Here is an 18,846-nt window from a genome sequence, read left to right as displayed (position 1 = left end):
GTGTAGTAGAGGCAAATATAAGTAATGAGGGCTGTAGAATATGTTCTTTGTGCCAGTGACACATGGGTGATAGATTAACTGTACATACTGTTTATTTGGTTGATATTCCATAATATTTTCCAGCACATTTGTGGATGCACAGCATGTTGAGCAAAACAAAAAAATGATTCTCTTTATTTTTTTTCACCATTTCTTGTCTCAAATATTTTTCAATCTGCAGTTTGATTTGAAATGTCTTAAATTATTTTTGGCAGAGACATGAAGCTGATGAATGTCATGCTGTCACAGATTTCATACTGTCTCATGACAGTATACTCTGAAATAACTAACTCGCCAAAATTTTTTGATGGTTTCATACAATGCCAAAATTCTCTGTAATTTTTGATTATTTTTTTTTTAAACTTAGACCTCATGAGGCAATAAAGCTGATAATAATCAGGGCATTAAAACAACTATTTTATGCTTCAGAGCAGTGAAATAGTTTCTATCAATTGCTCTTACAAAGCTTTCTCTAGATCTCCTTTTTGTTGTTGTTTATTTTAGCAAGATTCTATACAGTGGATTTACAACAGCATTGAAAGCGCACAGGAAGATCTTCAGAAAACAAACACCAAGCCCTCTGGAGATGATGGAGGGGATGCCTTTGACTGCAAAGTGGAAGGTATGTGATGCTTGTTTTGATTTTGTTGTTGCTCAACATGTTGGTGTAGTGGCAAGGAAAATGTAGGCAGTGGGTTTGTTTTCAGAGAGAAAATTTTGAGTTGACCGTAAGATGTGTTTTACATAAGGATTTGCTTTTTTAGGTATTCTAAACACGTAAATTTAACATGCTGTTCTCTGAAAATTATTACCTTTCTCATTTTGAGACAAAGCTTCTGTGAACACTTTGGGGAAAATCTGTTCCATTTTCATTTGTAAGATACTTAATCCTAGGAATTACCTGATTTATTTTCACAACTAGTAATCATTTATGGCAAATTAGATGCGTTAGTCATTACTGCATGAGAAATAACAAAACAGCTATCCTTCAAATTATTTTCAGGCAATTAACATTTAGATAAAACTGCATTCATATACATCTTGGTAATTAAAGAGACAGTTAAAATGTGAGCTGTGTTTATGTTCTCTGGGCAAATGCAGATACTGTGGTTTCATTTCTGAATGTTGACACTTATCGTGGTCATTTTCTTCCAGTTTAATTAGAAATTCTCAGTTTTCCCTTTTTTTTTGATGCTTTTTCTAATGTCTCTGGATTATAAATGAAATTGAATTAGTTCCCTTCTATAACTGTTTGTAAAGACAGACTACTGCCTGTTCTGCAGTCCAGTATTTTTGAATCTATAAACCTACTGGTGTTCTGATTTTTAAATAACTCAGCTGGTAGCTGGGGGTTTTGATGAATGTTTTTAACTAGAATGATCAGAACATACTTGTTTGCCTGTATCCTTTTTGGTTTGTTTATTGGCCAGCACTTGCCATCTGATTTGTGTTACTTTATTTATTCTAGAGGTAATTGACAAATTTAACACTATGGCAATAATTGATGGGAAGAAAGATCATGTGAGTCTGACTGTTGACAATGTTCATCTGGAGTATGGAGTGGTTTATGAGTATGACAGCACAGCTGGAATAAAGTGCCATGTCTTAGAAAAAATGATTGAACCAAAGGGATTTTTCAGCTTGACTGCAAAGGTATGAGGCAATTTTTGTATCTGTTCATTTTTACTATGCTTAATACCAATGGAGCAATAACATGACTTCTTTTTTTTTTTTAATTTTTGAATGTGAAGTAATTAAGTAAAGAGGTGCTTCCTGCACACTGAATCTGGCCTTACATAATAGTGTCATCACCCTTAGTGTTTAGGCTGGCTATTTAAAGATTTTAAAATTATTAAAAGCCAATAAGGAGTTGTAATGGGATGATTTTTATGGTAATATTAAGCTCGTTTCAGTTAATAGTGATTTAAATGTCTACAAAGGGTTGACTGGTAGAAAAATAAGGTCTCTACTCAAATGACAATACCAGGAATTTCAGTGGTACTTTATCAAATATAACTGTCTGCAAATGGTTTGAAATGCTCTAAATATAAACTTCTCTGTGTGTTCAGTGGGGTCTTATGTTTCTTTCCATGTGTGTCTTGCTTTACTGTGTTTTTATTGTTGTTTTGCATTTTTAAACAGCTGTATTCTGCATCATATGTAGTAGGGGAGTGAAATAATCCTGAGCTGCTTTCCTAGACTGCAAATCTGTGTTAACTAGTGTGATGAGAAACTGTCCAAACTTGTGCTGCAGAAGTTACTGGGTTTGAATGCAATTTTTTGAAAGTACAGCTGCAAAAACCCTCCGCTTGAATTATTTAAATTTGTATTATTAATTGAACTTGACATAAAGGAAGCATAAAGTTGTAACTAAAGTCACTGGAGTGTTTTAATACCGTAACTTAACACTATAACAGAAGAGTTAAAGACTTCCCTTAATTCAACCTGCTGGGGCTCTCCCAGGATATAGCTGGACCCAACTGGCAATAGGCACCTCCCAAGTTCCATAGCACAGTGAATTTCAATGCCTGAAATACTTTAACTCAAAAATAAAGGACTATATTCTACCCTCATCTCTTAAGCATAACTTTTGTTTAGTTTTCTCTCACTATCATTTGCTGGTAGTATTTCCATCATAGCAAGATTTCAGACTTTGCTGGACCATACAGCTTATCCTGTAGCCTGTTACCTGGTTTTGTATTCAGAATATACAAGAGGATAATACTCAGTTTTCTTGTATGCATTTTTAATGTGTTAGTATCACTTAAACTGCAAGACCAAGTAATGAATTAATTCATCAGCTTTGCATAATATATTCTGATCAAGTAAATACAGCAGATAATGTATTTCAGAGGAGCCATAGTAGTTACATTAGTAGGAAATTAGTAGTAAATCCATAATCAGACAATGTCATGAGAAGCCAAAGAAAAGTACTTATGTGTATAACTTAGCAGGGAATAGATTTAAAGAAACTTCCTGTGGCACTTAGAGCCATGGTCTAGTAACCATGGTAGGATTGGACTTGATGATCTTTGAAGTCTTTTCCAAGTGGTTGATTCTATGATTCTTTGATTCTTTGCTTCCCGAGTTTCATTCACTGTTGTTACTCACCATTCCCCATAATGTTAAAAAGCAACTGATTATCAGGCTTTCCAGCTTTAATTCTATGAGATGATTAGTAAGGGGTTAAGTAAGGGGAAATTTTAATCAACTTATTTCATAATGTACTGCTCTTGTTTTTATTATCCTAGATTCTTGAAGCACTGGCAAAAAGCGATGAACATTTTGTGCAGAACTGCAACAGCCTCAGTTCCTTAAATGAAGTGATTCCCATTGAGCTTCAAAGTAAATTCAGTGTCATTTGCAGTGAGAAAATTGAGCATATCTACCGAAGAATCTCTAGTTATAAAAAGGTATGACCGGCATGTCCTAAGCTTGGTTATATTTGTCTTTTAAGGGAAAAACAGGAGAATGTTGTATAGTTTGAACAGCTCTTCAAAATGTGTATTACAATGACAAAAATGTGGCTGAAAGTCTAGTTGTTTTGAGGTGTGAATGCCTAAATTGATTAATTGCATAAATTGTTTTCAAACCATGCTCTTTATTGTCCTTTTTTAGACAGTGGATAGTTTGTATCCTTTCCTGATTGCTGTGTTCAGTTTTAGATAATGCATATTTCCACAAAAGACTCATAATTCTTGTAAATGCCTTAAACCAATACACTAGTGAATTTGCAGATGTTAACCAAAAATGAAGCAATAATGAAAAGAAATCTTTGTTTCCTTCTGATGCATCTTAATGTTAAATACCAGATTATTACCCCTTTATTCAACTTTTATGCCCTTCAAATTGGTGTGATTTTTTCTAGTATGACTCTTAATAGTAACAGCTCTGTAAATTGTTAGATTGACTTGGGTTAATAAAACATTATAGCACGGAAAAATGTAGAAGGTGCTGACTTTCATATGCTTGAGATCTAAATTAATGACATGTGAATGAATAAATAACCCAGACTATGACCCAGTTGCTGTATGTGTATTTTTCTACAGCTGTTTAACTAAGCAGGACATAAGTGAATGAACCATTTTCCAATCTGTTAATGCAAACTTATTTTCTCATTTAGGCTTCTACTTTCTCTCCCATATATCCTAAATCTTGGACGTGTGGAGTTACTTTGAAGTAGGCTCAAAATGGCTCCATAGAACTAGCACTGCCCTGTCTAATCTTGGTTGGGGATCTGAGTTGTGATGTTTACCAGTAGGTCAGTTCTGAGAGTTAACATGCAAAAAGTTTAAAAAAAAAAAAAAAAAGGAAAGGAGAAGTTGTTGAATGTAGAAGCTTCACACATTCTAAAAGTTGCATGGATAAGAATGGATAATGTTTTCTTATTTTTCAAAGGAAAAGTAGGAGAACTGTTAGGAATATCTGTAGCTTCAGTAGGATGAAGGCCAAAGGCTCTCTGACAAGAGCGATGGAATAAAATGAGCTGAGTCATGGACATCAGGTGGATTCCGATACTGCATTACTAAACCTCTGATCTCTCTGTTGTTTGCCTGAATTACAAACCTCCATGTTTTCAAATTGGTTAAAACTCAAAATACCTTTTTTTTTAAAAAACAAAATTCATTAGTTTTAACATTAATAATAGTGTATTTAGAGTCCAAATAACATGTAGGTTGTTTATATGTTTTCTGTTGCCGAAAAATTTGATCATGATATACAGTCTTCAGACAGGAGGCCAAGATAATAAATGAAATTTTGTTGTGTTTGCTGAATATGAAGCAAACTGCCTCAGGGAAGCTTTCATAGTGCTTATACTGTCTGAAAGCAGGTATTGCTGATACAAACTGCACTTTCAAGCTCATCTGCTCAAAAATCACTAGTTTCACAGTTACAGCTTTTAATGACAATTAGTAACGCAGTGAATTTCAGGGATAGATGTGTCGTTTTCTTGGCAAGGTAAAGGTAACCATAGTTACAGGAGACTTTCGGAGTGCCTGATCCCAGCTTGGCTCCTGGATTCACTGTGAAAGTTCGAATGCTATAAATAGAAGCTCTAGATTTCTGCAGTTCCTACTATTATTATTATCAGAATATTTTGCTCATAATAGACCTCAAGTCCAGGGCCATGAGTCCCAGATGTTTCTCAACACATATATGAAAAAAATTCTGGGCCTGACTTATGACCTGATTAAATCATAGCCAGGCATTTGGTCTCTCTGGAGCAGGATGTGTGGGAGATTGAGATGTGAAATATGTACTGCTTGCAGAAACATTTTCATCGTTGAATGTCCTTAGTGCCCTTCTTAACGATTTCTACATTCTTCAGCCTTTGAACAATTCCATAATTGGATTTCTTCTAACCTTCCAGATTTTGTCATGATCTAAAGACTTAAATGTAATTAATCCATCAAATCTTCATTGGGCTGAAGTAATATGACACCAAAATAAACAGAAATTTAAGTCCCAGCACAAAAACGTGTTACTATGCAGAAGGGACGTGCCTTTCTTCAACTGAAGTGTTAGTCAAAACCTGACTGAGTGAATTTGTACTGACATTTATTAGTGAAGGAGCTTTGCAAGTTGACTTTAAAAATATTCTTATTCTTGAGCTATGGTCCATAGCTCAAGACTAATATATAATATTTTGACTGAAGAGATACTGTGATTAAAATACCAGGGGCTTGGAACTGATTATGTCTTGCCAGAAAAAAACTCTCTCCTAACAACAAACTGCACTGAGAAGGGCACATTTTGACAAAATCTTACTTTAGTCTGAGAAGTGTCTCTTCTATGGGAGAGCATTGCTTTTATGATTCTGAAGTAGATGGATTTTCTGAATGTCTAAATTTAGTACAGTTAAGTCTTCACCATTTGAGTTGACATCTTCTCATCTTAAAACTCAAATAACACTAAGCCTGTTCAAAAGTGCTTAAAAATTTCAGGTGTTAGAGTGAAGAAGATATGGCTAAGCACTGTATTAGAATTAGACCATCAAACAGGGGAAAAAAAGCCAAAACAAGCATTCCTCATTGCTTGAAGAGGGGGGATGAGAATGCGGGGAGAGAAGAGGTGTTAGTCTAGGAAAGAATTAATAGTTTTTAATTCTGTCTTTATTATAGCATCAGACAAAAATTTCATAAATTGTTGCAAGACATTGGCTTAAAAACATCTATGTCTGCAGGTGTTCATAAATGTCATGCCAGTACAGCACTGGATCATAAAGCAGTTCCAGAGTTTCTCCCCAGAAAGACATTTAGTTTCTTATTATGTTTCATGGAAAATATATCCTATCTCTTTGTTTGCAAAGCTATTTACATCTTAAAATATTTTTTACTTAACAAAAATCTCTTAAAATATAAAATGAAAAGTCTTTTTCTTTCTCATGTAGAGAAAGATGAAAATCACTAAGTCAAGACATCTGAAGTCAAGGATAACTGAAATATTTTAAACCTTTTTTCTCTAGTCAGGTACACAAGTATTGTCACCAAGTGCTGACACATCAAGAGCTGCTAATCGAAACTTGGTTTTGTTTCTCACTCCTAGTTTTCAAGAGTATTAAAAAACAGAGCTTGGCCGACCTTCAAACAAGCTAAGTCAAAGATTTCACCACTTCACAGCAGTGATTTCTGTCCAACGAATTGCCATATTAATGTGATGGAAGTCTCTTACCCTAAAACCTCAACTTCCCTTGGTAGTGCCTTTGGTGTACAGTTGGACAGCAGGAAACATTCTTCCCATGAAAAGGAAAATAAAAATACTGATCAAGGTAAGTCAGTTGAACTTGAAAGAACTACTTTCAGTGCATCTGAGAGAGTCTTAAAAGGCAATTAGTTTAGGTTTATAGCACAAATATTAAAATTAAGGATAAGCCTTTGTGAAATCACCCTACTTTGGATACTTAGATTAATTTTAAAGCGTAATAAAGGATTGTCAGCATTTAACAATAACTTTTTCCTAAATAGCCTGAATTTCATATGCAAATTAAATGGAAAATTAAATAATTACTTGACATTTCAAAAGGGAAAATATTTCAATGTCTGTTAGGTATTTTACTAACTTCACAAAGTATGTTGAAAAAAAAAGATTATGATGTAATCTCTTTGGATTGTTCCCAGGCAAACTGAATCCCATGATTTATGTCCAACATACCATCACTACTATGGCTGCCCCTTCAGGACAGTCTCTTGGCCAGCAAGAGGGCCATGGTCTGAGGTACCTTTTAAAAGAAGAAGATTTAGAAACACAGGATGTCTATCAGAAATTGCTGTTCAAATTACAGGCTGCACTGAAAGAGGTGGAAACATGTGTCTGTCAAATAGATGAGTAAGTAAATGTTACCATCTGGACTTGCCTTTAATTTTTTTCACTGAAGAGAATGATAAATCTGGGTGTTGTTTTTGTGCAATGTAGGAATCAATGCTGACTTCAGACAGAGTTGAAATAAGGTAAAGAATTGAATGTAGGTAATGTTATATTTCAATCTTTTTCACAGTGAACCTGATCTTTTTTTCCCGCACAGTTTAGTTTGTAGTTTTTCTCTAGAATGTGGAAAAGTTAATTATTTTGAGATGAGTAAAAAGGCAAATGTGTCACCTAAAATTTCACTAAGAATGGAAAGAAAGGGCAGAGGTGTAAAAATGGCTTTTCTTGAACTCTTCAAAGTAGTCCCACAGATGATTTTTTAAGTAAGGCATTGTTTACCTAGGGCAAGAGTATTAACCTTTTAGACATTTCTCAAAAGCAAATTTACCTTAAAGAAGAACTGTTTATCTAGGGAGAGCCACCCTTGAGTGATTAGGGCACTTGACTTGAATGTGGGAGACTCAGTGTCAACACAGTTTGTCCTAATTCAAGGCAAGGATTTATAACTTGCTTTTTAATTTGTGAGATAAGCACATTGACTGCTAGACTATTTGCTGTCTTGGGATAAGGATGAAGAGGGGTGAGAAGTATTCCAGTTTTGGAAGATCCCATATGTAATACAAATGTCAGAAATTGCTCATTTTGAAAATATAAATAAATAACAGGCTTTTTACTATAAAAGACAATCATGATCTTCAGTTTAGAAAAGTGGTGTATCATTGCTTCTCCTGTTATCTTGAATACTGTAGAGTGATTTGTCCTTTCGTGGTTACTTAAAAATGGAATTTTTAAAAAAATATTCTAATAGTAATGTAATAGTTTAATAGTAATAAGTGACTAATATCTTACATACTGCAATGAATGAGAGCAAGAGTTGCTTCAGTATTTTTAAGAAAATGTTGTTTTCCATGCCTTTATGTAGTTTTGCTAACTATCACGATGAACACAAAGTCAGTTCATTAAATCAATGATAATTTCAGTGTTTGGGTGCACTTAAAAAATGACTCCCTGTAAAGTCTGTGTTGTCACTCTTCCTCAAGGAAATCAGAAAATTATATGTGGAAGCTCAGTCAGTATTTCAGGAAGTTCCAGTTGCCAGTCTGCCACACCTTTCCTTTCCATTCCTTTGAGCCTGTGATGCAAAAAAAGCACAGGAAATTCTGAGCCTTTCTTTTAAATAAATATATATATAAATACACACACACATATAAATTGTGTGTACAGGAATATGCATATACATGCATATATACATTTTTAGAGTCACACAGTTGTGACTTTCGTTACTTTTTCCTTTCCTAAATTTCCTGTACACTGACCTTGTAGCAGATCTCGTATAATGTGCACAGATTTATTTAGCATATTTTACTTTGGCTATTTGTAAGAATGAGACTTTTCATGCTTTATTCCTTATGGACTTTGAGTGGACAGCCAGTGTGTAATTCCTGTGGGGGAAAGTGGTTCTATACAGGAAACAGAATAGCCAAGGGACCTACTTAAAAGTGCTGACCAGTGAAGAGGGAAGTCAGGACTATTTGGGTGTGAGCAGTTCAGAAGTACATGGTGTATTATATTAGAACATAGTCACAGCTACTAATTAACTCTTGAGATAAAAGTTAGGACTACAAAGAAATGAAAGACAGAGTAATAAGATAGGGTAATCCAACAGCTGTGCTTTAATTAGAAATTTTCACACTTCAGCAGCTAGCTGGAAATGCTTGAACATACTGATCCTTGAAATTTTTTTATAAAGACAGTAGAACTTTTCTGTTATGACATAGAACAATAAAATTGATGTCTTTATTTACTGAATTTCTTATTATGAAGAGAATTGTTTATTGTTGTTGTTATTATCATCATCATCATCATCAGTCCTCATTAAAATTTTCTCAGGACAGAAAATGTGAACATGGTATCAAAATTCTGAATTTATATGATACTGTGTGATAGAAAAATTGTACTGCTAAGTGACTCTTTGGTACCCTTCATAACAGTACTGTTGAAAAACTGTTGCTCTTTCATGTTACTAGATATGTCTGCTCTGTGTTGAGGTCAGTACTGGCGTCTGTTTCAGCTCTCAAAATTTTGAGGCAGTGTTACCTACTCAACCTCTCCTATCTCTTAGTGAATTGAAAAACAAGTGTTTCATCTGAAGAGCATATCTGTGAGAGCTTGTGGATTGTGGGAAGGAAATATTGAAGAGAAGGTTGTGTACTCCTAGTGTTGTCTGCATAGCAACCTACGTTATGTCTTGCTGATGAGTTTGGGTTGCATAAGAAATATAGTACTGATGGAGAGAGAGAAATACACATGTATCCCCTTTCTACAGCCTCTCAAGATTCCACTGTGTTCTCATTCAAATAGTTCAACAATATCACAGTGCTTATTTAGTGCCATTGCAGATACCCCCATTGATGCTAGGAGTTACATAGAAATAAATCCTTTTTCAAGTTGTGTTCTGTATGGTGACTCTGCTGTGTTCTTGGTTCATATGCACTCTGTGTGCTCTCGTGATCCCAGTTGTTTTTTGGAAAGGTGTCTGTATACAAGAAGCTTGAACTTTTTCAAAGTCTCTGTGGGGTGAGAAAAATAAAAAGCAGCTAACAGGTTGCATGGGGTTTTTTGTTACTGCTTGTGGCTATCCATTTTTAATGCTCTGACTAACTATAGCAGGTTTTGTTTTTCAGGGTTGTGTTGCTTTTGGTTGCATTGTAGGATTAATTCCATAAGTGAGGATTTTTTTTTACGGAGAATATAAATTTCTCTGGTTTGTGGAAATACGCTTCATAGAGCCTTTCTAGCTGTTACTTACTATTCATTCACACATTTCTCCTTTGAGAGCATCTAAGATAATTTTGTTTGGGGTAGGCCCATCTCCAAAGAAAATACAATGTGTGTGTGATGTGTTTAAGAAGAAAAAACAAAACAAACAAACAAAAGTATATTTAGCCTGATGACTGGGGAGGAGTTGCATCCACATTTTGGTTTGTGTGTTCTAAACTCCCTGAACTGGGTTTCTAAGAGCACTTAAGTGACCTCAGGAACTACCAGCTCTAGACCTCTGTTATCCAGAGTTCCAGCTTTTGTTCATGGTAGTTCAGCAAAAAAATTTTCCTTAGAAGAAGAGCCTGTATGCTGAGAGAAAGGGAAAAGCTCCCTTAGGAGAAGTTCCAGCTACCTTAATCAGTCTTCTACTGAGCTCTTGGCAGCAGTGACTAAACAGTCACATAAAAGAAGAGGATATAATAGTCTGTCTGTGTCTTGACAAATAATTACTCAGAGGAAGATATTTTCAGGAGCTGAAATTGCAGTTCCTTATGCTTATTTCTTACTCTTCATTATTTTCTTGCAACAACAAAATCCACAAGAAGTTACCAGAATGTATCTGCCCAAGGCCCAGTTTCTGAAGTGGATGATAACATGAACACAGGAACAAACAAAACTATAGATTAGTCTTTGTCCTAGTATAGATTAGTCCTTGTCCTTATCTCATCTTCCAGCAGTCAGGACTACATGGTCTTCTTGGAATGGACTTTTTTGGTTTAAGAGCACCGTTAGAACGATCTACCATGAATTTGTGTAATCCTTTTTTGAACCCCTTTTATATTTTCTTATGAAGAAAGCAAGTTTTACAGATATGAAGCACTGATTTCCTAAGGTCTACATTTTCATAAGACATTGAATTTTAGCACAAATTCAAGAGCATGTGTATTCTAGCACATAAATCAACTGATGTAAAATATGGACCCCGTCTATTTTCCTGCACTCATGGAATCCTGCTAACCAGTGACTTAAGCGATTGCAAAGAGCTGAGTTGTGATTTCACACTGATATGAAGTGTTAGGGCATCATGTAGCCCAAAAGATGTCAGTCTAGTGGATGGGTGGGTTTGAAGTCCAGCCAAATTAGACCTTCAGTATAAGATTTCTATATTCTAGTTACAGTTCAGATCAGTACTTTTACCTATATGTGGGACGAATATTTGTCTATTCCTGACAGAATTAAGAATTATGTGTAACAAAATTATATATGTTTGAATCCTGCTGTGTATTCAGTAGAAAGTTTGCCTGTTGTCCTTTCTGACAGCTCCTTCAATAAAACTCTGTTACTGTGTCTAAATAGTTTATGTGAAAAAAGGCTTAATTCAGTGTCTTCTGATTTCAGGTTGTTAGAAGGTAGTTTTTTGCAAGAAAAATGCTGCTTTTGAAATCCAAATATTAGTTTGAACATGTCATTCTAATGGAGTGTTTGAGCAATAGGAATTAAAGGACAATTGCCCATTATAGCTGTTCTGATCTTGAAAGAAAATTAGAACATTTTAGTATGAGTTAATCACCCAAGAATATTAAGTTTTTGCTTCTAGTATTTGTGCATGTTCTGAAAGTAGCAGTCTGCACTGTTTTCTTTTCTTGGCTGGATGTCACTTTTGTGCTCGTCACGGAAGCTTGTTATAATGATCATCAGTTTTACTAGTGATAGTGGCTTAGACACTTTGAGTGTCACGAAATACACAGAGATGTTAATAAAGATCCTTAAAATGCTGTAGTAAAATAGTTTGTGATGCAAACTGGCTTGTCTGGTACAGCAGTAATTGTGAAAATACATGCTTTTCAGAGGCATACAGTATCTTTGGTTTGTTTTCTTGATTTGTGCTGAGAAGTACATGATTCAGATTTAAAAATAGTTATGTTAATATAAAATTTGACCCCAAGTGTCCAAGAATGTGCTGTGTTTCTTCCCCAGCTGGAATCATTGGCTCATACACGATTGAGTATTTAGTAGGGCTAATGGGTTTAACTGTTGGACTTTTCAACAACAGAATGTGTCACTTCCTTCTCTTGTTTCAAATAGATATGGACTGAATAAGATGTTCCCTTCATATATTATAGACGTGATAGTTGGAGGATGGTAATGAGAAATGTTATCCTGTTGTTAGCTCCCTTTTAAAAAATATGAATTAATCTCTTTTGGGTTTTTTTCCTGTTGTTTCACAGCCTTCTTTCTTCAATAACATATTCTCCCAAATCTGAACGTAAAACGCCTGAGCCTTTAATACCAGCAGACAGTGATAATGAAAAGGGGGAAAGGAATGGAAAGAAAGTCTGTTTCAGTGTGACAGGTGATGAACAAGAAGATTCTGGTCATGATACCATCAGTAACAGAGATTCTTACAGGTAACTTTAGTAATAATATTTTTATTTGTCAACTGAATCAAACCTAGGGGTTTGTAGACTATCAAGTGGTTATGAAGACTGTCGGAATATAATGAATCTGACATTTCTAACAGAGGAATAACTAGCCTCAAGGTGTGTAAAATAAATTCTTATGAGTACAGATCAGTTATTAGATCTCGGTGCCCCAAACCTTTATGGGATATTGCAACCAGAGATGTAAAGCTTTACTTTGGATTACCTGTTTTATAAAAACCAGAAGTAACTTCTGCCGTTATGCCTCCACCAATAAAGCAAATAATATCTGCCATGGAAAGCAAGATGCCAGAGCCACCATTCTTCCTGATATAAAGAAAAAATATACTGTTTCTTAACATATATTTCTCACCTTTTCACTCTAAATATTGAAGCATCAACTCACCACAAGAATTCAAAATGCATCACATTTACTGTGAATGGAAGTACAAAGAATTTTGAAAAGGAAGGAGCAATTATAGCAAGAATAGTTCTTATATAGTTTATATTATGTTGCTTAGAGTGAATTGGTTAACTACATGATATAAAATCTCAATTAAAATTTTAGCTGCAACTAAAATAAGGGTTCATTATTTGTTCATTATCATAGTTCATTATTATGCTCAGAAAGCAGAATCTCAGTAGGGTCATAATTTTTCTACAGAACCCTGTGTTGCTGAGATCTCTTTCATAAGCTAATATTTGATTACTGCAACCTGCTAGATAAGAATCGTTTGTCAGAGTAGAAACATTAATATACATATAATCTTGAAAAGAAACAAATGTGGAGATAATTTGCACAGATGAAGTCCATCTTGTTTGTTCCATGGTCAACCAGCAAGTGAAATGTTTCCCAATTGAAGTGTATTTAGGGGTTTCTTTATGCCAATGATGTGGCAAACTGACTGTGCAGGAGCTGCTCCAGTGGTGTGCACTTGTTCCTCTTGGAAGGTTTCCCAGTTGGCACAAGATTTGTATATGGAGAAAGAAGGTGTGACCCAGGACATGAGTGTCTTGTGTCTCTTTGTTCAAAATATTTTTTTTATTCTGATTCCAGTAATGTATAGCCCATTCTGGCTGTTTAGGAACAGTAAAATCTATGGTTCCATATGCAGGATAATAATAAAATTTTTACATTTAGAAAAAGTGTTAGAGTGTTTTGATCTTTTGAGTGTAGAGATGAAATTGCTTTGTTTCTTTCCTTAAATAATTATATTAGTCTATACTTAAAATCTCCAAATCCCATAATGCCACAGTGGTTATTATTAGAACTGTTAGACTAATTTCAGCTATTAGAATGCTCTCATTTTGTGTTGAGTCTCATTTTAAACTTCACAATACAACACCATAAAGATGCAGAATGATACAGCTAATACATCTAATCTGTTTCTCATTTTCCTGTGTTTTATTTTCTCATGCTTTGCACAATCCAGTTTTAATTAACCTTCATTTTCCCTTTGGAGACTTTAATAAGTGAATAGAGTTAGTTAGAAAACATTTCTTAATATCCAGCCAGAAATTTTTAATACTCCTTGGGACTGTTCACCCGCTATTAGGAACATGCTGTTGCTGATGTCTTTTCATCTACTTAATGATTATGACTGTAATTATATCATATTGCTTCATTAAAAAATTTATCCCATTCACTTACCTGGTGGGCTACAGGTCCAAAATGTATACCTTAGCCAGGAAATGTAAGCCAATATGTCTTCATTAGTAAAAGGTCACATCTGTATCTACAAAAAATGAAGAAAACAGGTAAGGAGCACATGTGTACGTGCATAACTGCAGCATTTTATAAAAAGTATGGGTATGTATGTCTTGCTGAATGGGTACACCCAATTCATAAACCAAAAGGCAGATCATTATACATAAACATCCCTTAGGTACACTTCTACATTATCTTACATTCACTTGGGTTTTTAAGACTCCCTCTGCTGGATAATTACTAAAGTGTTTCCTGCATTGAAACTAAATGATCTTCATGTGGCTAAATAACTCTGAAGACTTTGAATTCATATTTATATTTGTATAATTTTTAGTACAGAAGGCTATGTTTATGATTTTGTTGCAGACGAAGGTATATTCTATTTATTTTCTGTACAGAGCAATTTATTTTTCAGAGAAAAGAGCAGAAAAAAACCCCATTTTTTGATCCCCTAATCTCCTTACTAGACTAATGTGGGTGACATTTTGTATGCAATAGATGTTTTCGCTAAAGCCACAGATGTGAATGTCTAATATATCTCTAAAAAACTGAACAGCTGGAAGAGATGGGATCATAAACTATGTTTTGTCTGGCAAGGAAAATAGCTTCTAATTTGAGTTTTGCTGCTACTCAAATGGATCAAATCTTTTATAAACCCATTATGTGACTGTTTTTTAAGTTGTAAAGTCTTTACATGTATTAGCTCTGGACCAGGAGTAAATGTGAAGTTACTAAAACATTTGAGGGCACAGTTTCCTAAACTGCCACTGTGTAAGAAAAGTTGGTTGTTTTATATTGAAAGTGTATATTGCCATTCTCAAGTACTTGTTTGCATGCAAGGTGGAGGGAAACGATCAAAGCGTCCATTTTGGGAATCTGGTCTTCTGAGTCCTACCAGGATTGCAAATTAAATTATAACCCAAGTGCAGAAATCTTTATAGTTGATAAAGAATTATACAGATCATCTCACCATTAAATTTAAAAGGGGAAAAGGGAAGGAATTTCCATAACTTTGTTACAGAGCCTGTGTTAAAGGACAAAACTTTATTTACTGTTTTTGTTTTGTGTTTTATTTTCAAGTGATTGCAACAGCAATAGGAACTCCATTGCCTCTTTCACCAGCATTTGTAGCAGTCAGTGCAGTTCTTATTTTCACAGTGATGAAATGGATTCAGGTACGTTTAGAAAAGCTATGAATTAGTAATCTGTTCCTCTTATTCAATTTTATTATTTTATTCTTTTCATTTGCCTGGCAGTTTTATTGTTTTTGTTTTAAAAATTGCATGCTCCTTGGTAATAGAAGTGTATAATTTTGCTTCTGCCTAGCTAGTGCTGCACTTAAGAGTCCTGTGAAACAGAGCCAACATTCCAGTATCTCTGTGGATAGACTGTATTAGTTAGAGCTCTTGGAGTCAGTGCTTTTAATGTCTTTCGTGCCTTGACCTTGACAGAGCATTATGCTGCAGAGAGTAAGGAGCATTTTAGATGAGTGTAGAGTGCTCTCCCAGCCTATGTCAGCACCCAGACAACAGGATATGGCTGTGTATGTTTGTGGGAAGGAATGTGAGACCACATAGAAGCACTTTCTTGTTTATGCCATGACAAATTGAATTTAAATAAATGCAGCTGCTAATAGGAACGAGATGGGATTTAACTGCATGGAGTACAAGGTCATATGCTCAGGGACTAATAATAAAGAATATTTTCTCTAAACCGTTAGTTTATCATTTGGGAATGATTTAGGAAAAGAAAGAACTGGGCATATTAGTTGAGACCTGGCCATAGAGAAGGCAAATGTTTTATTGTGGGTTGTACCAGGAGAGGTATTTTCAGCTGGGACAGGAAAGTATTATGACATTATGCAAACTATCTGAGATATCTTGTGAATAATGCAGAATAATGTGAATAAGGCAGAATTTTATTTCCAGAAATGAAATGGTCTTACTGAGCTGAGCAGATATAGAGGAAAGATGAAGGGCATAGCAAACTGTTGATAAAGGGAGACTCAGGCTCTGTACCTTCAACCTAAGATATTAACGAGCTGATACATACTTGTGCAATACCAAGCTGAATTACCAACCAAGGTGCCAAAAAGAATATGTCCAAGCTAGCCAAGCACAGTGTTTGAGGTGATAAATATTGCTGCTCAGTGAAACTCCCACTCTCCGGATTGCTTAATTTTCTCCTAGATCCAAAGCTAACCTGGTTAAGTCTAGATCAGGGCTCTTGGGCACTGTGCCCCATCTGTTGCAATTAAAATCCTGTGAAGGGATGTAACTACTGGCTGTAAAGACATCCAAAGGAGCTGAAAAAAAAAATAAGGAAAGTGCTGTTTAAGAGTTTCATTGACATAAGAAAAATGAATCTAGATTGACCATGAATAAATTTGGATCATAAATATCGAGTGGCTACTTCTTATGTGTCGCTGCAACATCAAGGATGAAAAACAGGTTTAAGCTCAATTTTTCACAGTTTTTGAAAGAATTTGTGTTGTATCTCCTGTTGTCTGAGTGAGTGAATGACAGGGCAGTGACCTAGGAGAGTCCTTCTCCTTTGCTCTCTCTTAGGAAATGATGTGATATGTGCTACTGAAAGCTTCTTATCAAATACTGGTTTTGTTGAATTAGTAAAATCTCAGAAACATTTAATTAGTAAGAACATTGAGACTGTGAGTTGTCTGTAGAGTCCCTATAAAAACTTTACAGTGAATGCATTTCAGTGACTCTGTGATCTGCTATAGGAGATTCACACTACTTACCCATTTATTCTGTATGTTCACCAGCATAGAAGAATCATGTGTTCTGGTCACAGAATGGTTGAGGAACAGTTTTGGGATCATCCAGTCCAGTCCACTCCTCTAGCAGGCACATCTAGAGCAGGTTGTCCAGCACCATGACCTGTTGGGCTTTGAATATGATCATTTCTCTAAGAGCTATTTCTCTATTGTCAAGTGACTAATAAATGTAAAATATGTAAGGAGAAGAGTTACTATAATCCTGAAAGCCTGAGCATCAGTCTGTGTGCAAAGCAGATTATCTAAACTAAAAGGTTTTTTGGAAAGCATGCTGAAACTTCTAAACAATTTTTCATTTAAAAATATTTTTCAGGTGATGAGCTTCCCATAAGTGTTCGAATGTCCCATGATAAACAGGACAAGCTCCATAGCTGCTTGGAGCATCTCTTTGGTCAAGTATGAGATTATGTTTCTTGGCTTTGATACTGATGTCTGTGTTTGAGCTAAGATATCTTTAGAAAATGCTTCTTTTTCTTTTTACTTTTGCTTTCCACTGTTTACTGGGATGGTATGTATTTACTAATTTTCCTTCAGTTTTCTGTAAATAGTTCAAAACTGTGAGTTAAACAGGTCCTTAACATCAGCCTAACATTCCCTAGCTTGCTACTTTAACTTGACCCATTAGGTAAGAAAGAATCCAAAGTTGCTCATCTGTAGGTCATATTTCTTAAAGAAAGAATTTCTAATTGTTGCTGTAAAATACATCTTTCTCACAGAACCTTGATCCCAACAGGTTGATTCAATTGTCAATCTTCTGAAAGGACCAGCTGTGATGAGGGCCTTTGAGCAGACAAAATACTTTACACCAGGTCGAGGCCTCCAAGGTAACATTTAATTCTAGCTATGAGAGTCAAAAGACAGCTTGAAGGGCACATGGATATAGCTATCCAGTCCTTGAGCTGAGTGTTAAATAACTGATTTTGCTTCATCTTGACATATTCAGCAAAATTTGATTGTTGAAATTCATGTTAAGTAGCAAAATGTCTTCTTGGAAAAAAAAACTAACAGAGAAAAGAGTGAGAGACTGAATGTTATATTGATATGTGTAGTAAGTGTTGTTATGATTTTATTGATCCTGCACATGTGTTTTGGCAAAGAAAACTAATTTTAGATAGCCAGAGGATGGCTTTTATAAATCACCAAAATTGCACTGTTGACAACAGTGCATAATTGCTGTACCCCAAATACTTGGTTTTACAAAGCCTGAATTACTTCCCCCTAACTGAAGTTGCTTGAAAGATTGCATAACCTCCTCTTTTTCTATTTTTTTTTTTTTTTCCTTAGTTGTTTGCTATTTCAGGACCAAGATAATGGGGATGAACCTAGAGCAGGTTCACACAACAAAATGTGGTGTAATAGATACACAGTTAGACACAAAACATGGACCCATCAGATATTTTATTCTTTATCTGCATCATCTTCATGAAATGTACAAGGAGACAGACTAGCAATAAGTAATTTTGGTTTAAGTTTAAATTTCTGGTTGAAATAATTTTGCCTCTGAAAGTTCCAGGGTGCCATTTGCTCCAAGGAGACATGCACCTTCTATGTATGTACCTGATTCAGAAGGAATCATGTTTGAGGATGCTGCTCGCCCTCTCCTTAGACTAAGTGAGGAGCTTAGATGACTGTTAGACCTGTCACCATGTCTTTAACTAGAGTTAAATAAGTTGACAAGTCCTTGAGCAGTGAAAACATTTAGGAAGAAATAGTGCCTTATGTGGTTTTCTCTGGAAGTTTAAGCAGAAAAATACTAT

The 18,846-nt window shown here is 35.1% G+C and overlaps 1 protein-coding gene across 1 annotated transcript in view; it reads left to right on the top strand.

Annotated features, from left to right (window-relative positions):
- PREX2 (phosphatidylinositol-3,4,5-trisphosphate-dependent Rac exchange factor 2) overlaps window positions 1-18,846 on the top strand; it is a 126,905-nt gene that overhangs the window by 53,078 nt on the left and 54,981 nt on the right. Inside the window, exons 21-30 of the mRNA XM_009076873.1 lie at window positions 544-661; window positions 1,508-1,692; window positions 3,291-3,452; window positions 6,586-6,808; window positions 7,158-7,365; window positions 12,396-12,575; window positions 15,376-15,470; window positions 17,403-17,485; window positions 17,823-17,913; window positions 18,374-18,441. Coding sequence (XP_009075121.1) covers window positions 544-661; window positions 1,508-1,692; window positions 3,291-3,452; window positions 6,586-6,808; window positions 7,158-7,365; window positions 12,396-12,575; window positions 15,376-15,470; window positions 17,403-17,485; window positions 17,823-17,913; window positions 18,374-18,441 — 1,413 coding nt within the window. The remainder of the gene's footprint in view (window positions 1-543; window positions 662-1,507; window positions 1,693-3,290; window positions 3,453-6,585; window positions 6,809-7,157; window positions 7,366-12,395; window positions 12,576-15,375; window positions 15,471-17,402; window positions 17,486-17,822; window positions 17,914-18,373; window positions 18,442-18,846) is intronic.

Source organism: Acanthisitta chloris, unplaced genomic scaffold, assembly GCF_000695815.1.
Source record: "Acanthisitta chloris isolate BGI_N310 unplaced genomic scaffold, ASM69581v1 scaffold1076, whole genome shotgun sequence".
NCBI classification, from domain to species: Eukaryota; Metazoa; Chordata; class Aves; order Passeriformes; family Acanthisittidae; genus Acanthisitta; species Acanthisitta chloris.
This window is presented reverse-complemented; position numbering and strand designations above follow the sequence as displayed.